General features: G+C 29.1%; 2 protein-coding genes across 2 annotated transcripts; one reads left to right on the top strand and one right to left on the bottom strand.

The window, feature by feature from the left end:
• Window positions 1-6: 6 nt before the first annotated feature.
• LOC118645110 (MATH and LRR domain-containing protein PFE0570w-like) lies at window positions 7-2401 on the bottom strand (the record flags this gene model as incomplete). The annotated part of the gene is made up of 4 exons (XM_036285557.1): window positions 2061-2401; window positions 1599-1797; window positions 1304-1462; window positions 7-920 (listed from the first exon to the last, which is right to left on the bottom strand). Coding segments are annotated over exons 2-4 (1269 nt in total), but the record flags the coding sequence as incomplete, so codon positions are not given.
• On the top strand, window positions 2401-9978 carry LOC118645108 (early endosome antigen 1-like). Its single transcript, XM_036285550.1, has 12 exons — window positions 2401-2469; window positions 2986-3069; window positions 3416-3549; window positions 3641-3739; window positions 4393-4602; window positions 4693-4794; window positions 5453-5659; window positions 7801-8056; window positions 8607-8704; window positions 8994-9249; window positions 9323-9730; window positions 9815-9978. The coding sequence occupies exons 4-12, from the start codon at window positions 3641-3643 to the stop codon at window positions 9886-9888; spliced, it is 1710 nt and encodes a 569-aa protein (XP_036141443.1). The 5' UTR covers window positions 2401-2469; window positions 2986-3069; window positions 3416-3549; the 3' UTR covers window positions 9889-9978.
• Window positions 9979-10291: the final 313 nt, after the last annotated feature.

The following is a 10291-nucleotide window of genomic DNA, read 5'->3' as shown; positions in this document are numbered from 1 at the left end:
AAATAATTGAGCTATGTCACTTGTAGGTTCTTTTGTACAAGTTAGTATTCCACATAGTAGAATTTGTTTAAATCTACTGATAGGTGATACAAAATTTGGTTGTACTGAAAGTGGATAAAAGCCTCGTTTTCCACTGTTTGTCAGTGGTGCACCATCGGTACTTATATTATAAGTTAAGTAACAGGTATTTCTATTGTTAATTTTGTTGTATAATTTACTGTCATTAACATCTCTCATAATCTTTGTGCTATCAACGTTACACTGATTTACTGTCACTGAGTTAATAAAATTAAAAATTTCTTGTTTAATGTAGGGAGATTCAAATAACATTTTTAACTGATATGTTAAATTAATAGACGTAAAATAGTTTGTAGATTTTAACGTTATTTTATTATTTGTATCACATTTTGAACATGTTTTTATATAATTCTTAAAATTTAATTTTGATATTGAATATAAAATTTCTTTGTTGCAAGAATTACAATAATAATGATAATTTATTTTATCGTCTGGTGGGTCAAATCTTTGTTGTAATCTATACTTTGAAATATTTATATCTTTGAACTCGGGTCCTGCAATTAATTTTATTAACTCAATCAGTTTTTGTCTTCCTAAATCTGACAGTCTAAATCGAATTGAGAATCCCATTATCAAAGTCATTATGTCACGAATAGTTAAATTAGTTTTCTCAAACATTATAGTATTATCATCAAATGACCCATTAGTCTCGTCGTCACTGATATTCGCATCATAATCATCACTATCAAATTCATTGTTATCAGAATCATAGCCATTTGAACTACTCTCACTCATATGTTTGTCATCATCTTCACTATTGTCTTCTACACTGCTGGCATCTTCATTTTCTTTGTCCTCGTCTTCATTGTTTATATGAATAATTTCATTATACTCAAATGTATCTATAACGCAATAAATGCCTTGATTATACATTATTGATTCTGACAATAATCGAAATGAGTACCTTACTAGTAGAAAATAGGCGTCCATAGAAACTATTGGAATGTCTTTGTGGAAGACTACATTATTAGATAATACTATATAGACTAGGGTAGAACTTAATTGGTTAAACTAGCTATATATAATATTAGATCTACGTGGATGCCTCGATAATGAAAATAAAGTTTCTATAGGTTAGAAGATTTTTTAAATAAAGTAGATATAATAAACTTTTCATTTTACAAATCTTTGAAAAATCTAAGTTACAGGATTTCTACTTCAAACTGTGCGAAATATAAATTCTTTATTTTAAAAACTGTAAATCAGGGCCACAGCGTGTACATACCTTCAATATTTAAGTCAGGTTTATATTCTGGAGAGCGAATCGCTGTGGAATTATTACTACTAGCTTCATTATTATTCATTCTCATGTCACAATTATTCTCACTTCTAATACAACAATCACGGTTCTGCTCATTATTCAAGTTAGAAAAATTACTGCTTTCTAAAAAAATTAGTAATAAAAATTACTTATTTTATACATTACTCTCCATATTAAACTGTTTTTTTTTACAATAATGTCGACGGTTCAATATTTTAATGTTACATTATTTTGACATATATATTAGAATATTTTTTACCTGGCACAAAAGCTAATTGATGTTCATAACTCGTAAAAGAATCCCACTTTGATCTAGTAACCCAAGATAAATTATCTCTGAAGTGAGTCTCATAATCTTTATACAATCCTGTTTTGTAACGTCGTTTTACTTTTTTGGGAACTGCATTATTTATATCATTATCAGAATTAGAATCACATGATGACGAATCACTCATTATCTGAAAACATATTTAGCAATAATAAAATTCAAATTATGTACATATATAGTTATTTTATTTTTATTTCTTTTAATCAAAATATAGCTGGAGTATTAATTATGTATTAATTATTAGTTATAATATATTTTTTATATAAAAAGAATTATAAAATGTAATTATTATGTGTACATAATACATTATGCACTTAAAATTTTATGTTATACACTTTATTATTTTACTTTAATTACAAAAAATATGGGTTGATTTTATTAAAATATACTTACCCGATAATGTATAATATATAATATATACTTTACTTTTTCAATCAGGCTCACTTTCACATATATTTATAAAAAAGTAATTGTTTCATTTAGATCCCGCACCTCAAATATCGATGTAATTATGCGTATTTGACGCGATTTTGCTTAAAACGAATAAATCTGACAAGAATAAGCGTGCATCAGAAAAGCGATCGAGATACTAATCGTTATTAAAGTTGACGAATTAAGGTTAAGAAATCTGTCATACCGAAAAAGCGACGGAACACTATGCGCACGCTCTGTAGTCCCATACGCATGCTCTATGATCACGTGATGTGCTCGTGGCCGCGGCCATGATAGTGAACATTTGCAGAAAGGATCGAGTGGCGGCCGGGACACGTAAAGGCTATTCTACAATTGCGTAAGCGTGATCGTAAGTGGTTGTAAGAGTGTGTAAGGCGTCGTTGTAAAGCGGTACTTCCGGTTGTAGAGCGTGTTGTGGAAGATGGTTGAATTTCATCTTTCACGACTACAACAGATGTGAACGTAAGAGCCAACCAATCAGAGTGCTGTTCACGTCATCATGCCGCACACCGCCATAATTTACTGCACTCTGATCGGTTGCTGTAATCAAGTTTACAACGTATCTTTACTCTATTGTAGATTGATCCGTTGTAAAACATTTATGACTACTACTACTCCTACTCCTACAACCTTACGCTTACGCAATTGTAGAATAGCCTTAATACGCAGTATTCACATATTTGCAAGGTACACGATTATAAACACGTGTGGTGACGCTTTTGTACTTGTATTTAGTAGAAACATTTAGATAAAAATTATTTCTTTGTTTAGATAAAAATGTACGCTTATATAAAATTGTTATCTGGGAAAAATAAAGACAAAAAAAAAATTATTCCCACATCTTGCATCAAGAATTTTAAACCAGAGTCACACAAGAAAATTTTAAAGTATCAAGTGGAAGAAACAGTAGGCGAAGAACCGTATGTAGCAACGATTTTGTTACTATCAGGTATATATATAATAAATATTACAACTTTTATTCGATTTTGGTTACGTTCCGTTTCACGCATGATGCGTATGATGCATCGTTCATCCTCGTTTATCGTACGTTAGATAAACAACAAAGATGAACAATATATCATGCGTATCATGCGTGAAACGGAACGTAATAGGCTGCACGTTCCGTTTCACGCATAATGCGCATAATGCGTCTTTCATCTTTATTTAACATCAGATAAACAACAAAGATGAACAATGCATTATGCGCATTATGCGTGAAACGGAACGCAGCCATAGCCTTTGCCTGGTTTTGTTCTTTGTTTTTATATATACATGTTGCTTGTGTTATATATTAGATTCAAATGAAGAACTTAAAGAAATAATTAGAACAAAAAGTGTTCGTGCTTCACCATCGTATTTGCTTGTGACAGCTTCGGATAAATCTGACAACGAGGGAAAAAAACAGTTAAAGCGTTCAAAAACTTTTCAAGTTAGTCGTGTCCTATATATCACAAATTTTCTGTTAGATTTCTGTTTAAAAATATTGTACAAATTATTTATTATATATTTTTCATCAATAGATGAATCGTCAGTTAAAAGAACAAGAGGAACTAGTCTGTAATAAATTATCAAAGTTTAAGAGTGATTTATTGCCAATAAACGTTACATTAAAAGATAAGGTAAATGAGTGAATTCATATAGTATAACTATAATAAATAGAAAACAAAAAATGAGATAACTTAGTAATTATAGCCAAGGAATAAGTAAATGAATAGTCAACAAACTATTTGTGTTGTAAATCACAGTCTTACAACATTTCGACCACAGAATTTGATCCTTCTAAAGTGAATTAATCCATTATCAAAATAAATTATTCGCAGGATAACGACTGTTTACAAGCTCGTGCCAACAAATTCATAAAAGTTGTGTCTCATACTGTCAATAACGAACAAGTGTATAAATAATTACATTACAAAGCAGTCAAATCAGTATATATTTTGAAAAGATGTTACAGACGTGATTTAAAAGTGTCAAGCATGGATAAAGGCGGCAGAAAGATTTTTTATGCATTGATTTGTTTGTTATTGACAATGAGACGCAACAACCATTATGAATTCGTTGGCACGAGTTTATGAACAGTTGTTGTCCTGCGAATAATTTATCTTTGTAATAGATTAATTCACTTGAGAAAGACCAAATCCTATGTTCAAAATGTTATGAGACTGTGATTTACAATAAAATAGTGTCAGTTTGTCGATCAATCTACTCATTCCTTGGTTATAATAGAAAAGTTAAGCTTCTGTACAAAATTTAAGTTTTAAATATTTTATAGGAAAATTTAGATTTGTCAAACATTACTGATACACCGCCATCACCCAAAAAATATAGAGTAACAGAAGATTTAGCACAAACAAAAAATAAATTCATGCAAGATGACAATCTAGTCAAAGCACTAACCAAAGAAACAAACACGAGAAACGAAAAGGAGAAGTGTGGTAATGAGTCCCCAAAAAAACAGTTAAAGCATTCAAAAACTTTTCAGGTTAGTCGTGTCCTATATATCACAAATTTTCTGTTAGTTTCTGTTTAAAAATATTGTATAAATTATTTATTATATATTTTTCATCAATAGATGAATTGTCAATTAAAAGAACAAGAGGAACTAGTCTGTAATAAATTATCAAACTTTAAGAGTGATTTATTGCCAATGAACGCAGTTACATTAAAAGATAAGGTAAATGAGTGAATTCATATAGTATTGTATAACTATAATAAATAGAAAACAAAAAAAGAGATAACTTAGTAATTATAGCCGAGGAATAAGTAAATGAATAGTCAACAAACTATTTGTGTTGTGAATCACAGTCTTACAACATTTCGACCATAGAATTTGATCCTTCTAAAGTGAATTAATCCATTATCAAGATAAATTATTCGCAGGATAACGACTGTTTACAAACTCGTGCCAACAAATTCATAAAAGTTGTGTCTCATACTGTCAATAACGAACAAGTGTATAAATGATTACATTACAAAGCAGTCAAGTCAGTAAATATTTTGAAAAGATGTTACAGACGTGATTTAAAAGTGTTAAGCATGGATAAAGGCGGCAGAAAGATTTTTTATGCATTAATTTGTTTGTTATTGACAATGAGACGCAACAACCTTTATGAATTCGTTGGCACGAGTTTATGAACAGTTGTTGTCCTGCGAATAATTTATCTTTCTAATGGATTAATTCACTTGAGAAAGACCAAATCCTATGTTCAAAATGTTATGAGACTGTGATTTACAATAAAATAGTGTCAGTTTGTCGATCAATCTACTCATTCCTTGGCTATAATAGAAAAGTTAAGCTTCTGTACAAAATTTAAGTTTTAAATATTTTATAGGAAAATTTAGATTTGTCAAACATTACTGATACACCGCCATCACCCAAAAAATATAGAGTAACAGAAGATTTAGCACAAACAAAAAATAAATTCATGCAAGATGACAATCTAGTCAAAGCACTAACCGAAGAAACAAACACGAGAAACGAAAAGGAGAAGTGTGATAATGAGTCCCAAAAGCTGAGCAGATCTAAAGTTATTCCAAAGGTAAAAATGATCAAAATATATTTTTTATAATTTGTACACACGCGGTCAGAATGAATGCCTGGTCATATGAAGTTAGCTGCGTTCCGAGATTTATATAGTGCATGTAACGCATTCTATACAGAAACCGCGTGTGGACATATATATTTGTTGCAGTTATAGTACTTATATAATTATTATAGTAATAGCTAATCTTTTTTGTGACATTTTACATAAACATATAATTAAATTTATGCAAAAATTTTTGTGAAATTAAAGAAACATTTTCGTTTCTTTGTCTAATAATAATAAATTTTTATTGTTTAACTAGCTGTGTCCGGCCACGCGTTGCTGTGACTCAGTCTTTTTTTTTGTTTGTTTAGATTTAGTGCACATTTGTATTATTGTTTTTCGCGCGCTCGCGTATTAGATTGAAACATTTTTTGTTAACCCTTTCTTTTCTTTATTTGTTTGTTTATATTTCAATTATATTTGTATAGTATTTTAGTTTCGCTTTAATTTCCAGGATTCAATCATTCACTTGTATTGCAAATATTCGTTGCTTCCGTCCTTCTATATTTCCTCACGTATGCTTCTCCGGCCTTCTGCGCTTCTTGCTTCTTTCTTCGGGATCGGGGGGGGGGGTTGTTTCCCGATTCAAACTTTAAATTAACAGTAAATTTCTGCCTCTTGGTAAGCAATTTCTTCAGAAATTCATTTTCTTTTCTTTATGTTTTTTAAATTTTCGTGCTCTCCTTCTCAATATCTTGACTATCAATATCTAACCTTTTTTTTTAATATTTTGTTTATCTTTTTTTTTAACTCTTTAAAGTACCTATTCCCACATAAACACTCATAAACTTGCACACACTCTCTTCCTTCAACATACTTCTATGGGCATTAATCTCACTTTATTTTTTATATTAATACGCTCCACAAATACAATAATATTAGAAGTTTCTTTTTATTTAAAATTATTTCTTATTTTTCTTTTTATTATTTTCCTTTGATCAGTTTTCCTTGGAAGCGTTTTTTGGCTTCCAGATTTTTTTGTTGAGGGAAGTTTACTATCTTCTTTTCTTCTGCGTTTTTTTCATATTCCATTTGTGCTCTAATTAATACCTCATTCATCCCATCCTCCAACTCTATATTAAGATTATATTTTATAAATTTAGTATTAAATAATTAATTTTTTCTTTTCGGAATAACTTGACATTTTAGTAATAAATTTTGGAATTATTTTACCTTTTTTTTTATATATTTTAATATTATTTTAAAATGAGAGACTTTTATTTTATTAAATAATCCTTTTTTTTAATAGTCGCACTATTTCCTTTACCTTCAAGTTGTAATTTGTTTAAATCTTCAGATCTTTTTATTTCTTCTTTACTTGCTTTATCCAGATTAACTTCTTCTAACAAAACAAATGTATTTTTTGTAAATTACCTTTTTTAACGTAAATTAATCTTTTAGTTTATTTTATTGTTATTAACTAAAATAGTTTCCAAACTTATGCTCAATTTTTCTAACTTTTAACTTCAAATTTTAAACACCTTTTTAAATGGCGTTTCTATGTGCTTTTTTGGGCCATTCTAAAAACGTGTTTATTTAGAAACATTTTTATTTTATTAACTAATCTTTTTATTTCATCGATTTCTATATTTGGGGACGCACTATCTTTTTTTCTGTCGCTTAGGGATTTATTTAAATCTTCTGTTTTCTTATTTTCTTCTTTACTTGGATTTTCCTGTATTTTTTCTTCTATAAAAACAATTTACTTTTAAATTAATTTATTATAATATTAATTTTTAATTTAAATTAACTCAATTCGTGAGAAGGTTGGAGTGAGTGTATGTTTCCTTGTCTCTCTTCGTTGGAATCTGCGTGTGTTTGAGCGTGTACGTCTTCGTTTACGTTGGCCTATGCGTATACGTGTGCTTATACGATAACTATATTAAAATAGAATACTCATTTTTTTTATTTTTTGAGGAACGTTATTTTGTACGTGTTTGCGTTGGCATATACCTATGCGAGTACGTTACCTTTTAAACCTTTTAAACTTTTAAACCTTTAATAAAATAATTAAATAAAGGTTTTTAAAAAGAATGTAATTATTTAATAAAAATTATTAAATAAAAATTTATATAGATTATTTATTTTTATAGATAACATGTATTAGTAAGGTTCATTCGCTCACAGAATGTAAAGAAGCTTTCGAAAAATTAATAAAAGAAAATTCTAAGTTACGAACAGAAGGGGATGAATTAATAAATGAAAACAAAAAATTAAAGAGCTCCAGAAAGGAACTAAAAAAGCAAATAGAAGAAAAAGAATTGGAAATAAAAAAACTTCGTGAATTAAATGACGGTTTGCAAATTAGTTTCATTCAAAAAACTAAGGAGTCTACTAAGGAGTATGAATGTAAATACTTTTTCTCGTACTTTTTATTTAAAACAAATTTATATGTATGTATGTATGTATATGAATTAGTGTTCCCCTTTTTTTCTTATCTTTCTCATTTAAGGACTTTTTACATATAAGGTTCCAAAATGCTGTGTATGCGCCAAGCTACTGTTATACTTGTGTAATCAATTTACTTTCTTAGGGTAAAGTCCCATGGAGCGAATTATGCGGAAGCGAAACAAGCGGATCACCAATCACGAGACCATTTCGACGCAATCTTTGAAAGAATTCTATCAGAATGATCCGTGATTGGCGATCCGCTCGTTCCGTATCCGCGTAATCCGCTACATGGGACTTCACCCTTACTGTCTGGATATGAGTGTCCTCTCTTGTCTGAAGCACACACGGCACTTGGCACCTTATGTAGAAATCGTCTTACGATATTTTACAATATTTAAAATACTTTTTTTTAAAGAAATATTAAAAAATTCATTTAGAGCAACTACATTTTTTAAAAAATATAAGAAATACATAATACCTGAAAATAAAATACTTTGTTTTTTTTTAGCTAAGTTAGAGCAACTTTCAAACTCAAGAGAACGGTTAGATTACTCTCAGAATTATCCAGCAATTGGAATTTTGCGTACTTCAGACGATTTCCGAAGGGTAAATAATTTTGCGCTTTCTTGGTAGAAAATTAACTAGATCACAAGGTAGATGTGTCTAACTTCTAACGTATACAAAATTTTTATTTTTATTGAGATACCCATGTAAAGTTTAGATCTAGCTAAGTTTAATCTAATTTTATCTAGTCTAGTTTTATCTAGTCTTTCACAAAAGCCCTGATAGCTTATACACAGGCGCGTAGAAAATTTTCTACCAGGGATTATTTTCTCCAATTTTATTAATAAATTATTAAAGACCTTATTTATAAATTTTCTATATTATATATTAGGTACACATTGGTAGAAACCAGTGGGTCACTGAAAAACAGTACAGTAATTTACTAAATAATTCAAAAACACCCAGTCAATGTGCTAGTAATATATTAACGCTAGTTTTCAGTATTGAAGAATTAACGACTAGCACAAAAACTGGATATGAAAGTAATAAGAAACTAAGTAAATTACGTGACTTAAATAAAGAAACGAAGAGATTGGGTAAATTAAAATGCCCAAAATTGGACGAAATAAAATACGGTGCTTGTGAAGGTATAAAAATGTAATAAGAAGTTTTATTTGTAATTTTGAGTTGTCATAAATAACATGTAGCTTTGATTTCCAGATTATTATATATATTGGATGAAACATATTTATAAACCAAATAAAGAAGGAAAAACATTGTTTTTGTCAGATATGTTGAAATTTGATATTTTTGCGGGAAGAAAAATTGCAGAAATGAAAAGACCAGAGAGAAAAACATCAAAATTAAAATCACGAAAACTTGTGGAAACTGAATCAGATGATGGAAAAAACTCGAATGAAAAGCATTCTGATTCTGATAATGAAGTAATTTGTGAAGCTGAAATTAATCAGTATAAAATACATTCCGCTAATAAGACTGAAAAACCCTCAACGGAAATTGAAACAAATGACAAACCAAATGAATATGATACTAGAAAAGGAGTAAATAAAACTACTAAGGAGACTACTAAGGAGACTACTAAGGAGACTACTTCTACTAATGAGACAGGTATGGAAACAGTTTTTGTTGACTCAGAGCATTTGGATCTTGACGATAAAGAATTAAGTTACTAAATCTAAAAAAACCTTACAGATGATGCAATAAGTGATACCAATTTTGATTGGACTCCAACTAATTCATCGGCTTCAGATGTTGAGGACATCTGAATCAAGTCTTAGAGAGAATAGTTTAGATGACGTTTTAAGTTTAACAAATACTTTAAATTTGTTACTGAATAAAAGTTTTTTATCAGTGTTTATGTTTAAAAATATTTTTTTGACGTTTTAAAATTTATTAAACTTATTGTAATGACAATTATACATTATTATAGTATATAGTAGTTTTTATTATATAGCACTTTTATAGTATTATACATATTGTATAAAAAAATTTTTTGGATTTTATAATAAATAACCACAATTATAATTAAATCAGCTTTAACCCTTCCGTTGACACATTTAATTTTTAAATCAGGTTTGTCATGAGGTGTTTAGTACCCCAGCCCTAACTTAGTTTAGACAGCTATAACTCGATCACGAACCAAACAATGAATCCATACCAAAAAAATCA

The sequence above is a fragment of the Monomorium pharaonis genome, chromosome 1 (genome assembly GCF_013373865.1).
Source record: "Monomorium pharaonis isolate MP-MQ-018 chromosome 1, ASM1337386v2, whole genome shotgun sequence".
Classification (NCBI taxonomy): domain Eukaryota; kingdom Metazoa; phylum Arthropoda; class Insecta; order Hymenoptera; family Formicidae; genus Monomorium; species Monomorium pharaonis.
Note: the sequence above shows the minus strand (reverse complement) of the source record. Positions and strands in the feature narration are given on the sequence as shown.

Coding starts and splice junctions, on each gene's coding strand:
- LOC118645108 (XM_036285550.1), top strand. CDS start 3,641: ATGAATCGTCAGTTAAAAGAACAAGAGGAACTAGTCTGTAATAAATTA. Junction 4,603..4,692: donor AGCATTCAAAAACTTTTCAG/GTTAGTCGTGTC, acceptor TTTCATCAATAG/ATGAATTGTCAATTAAAAGA. Junction 9,731..9,814: donor TACTTCTACTAATGAGACAG/GTATGGAAACAG, acceptor AAAACCTTACAG/ATGATGCAATAAGTGATACC.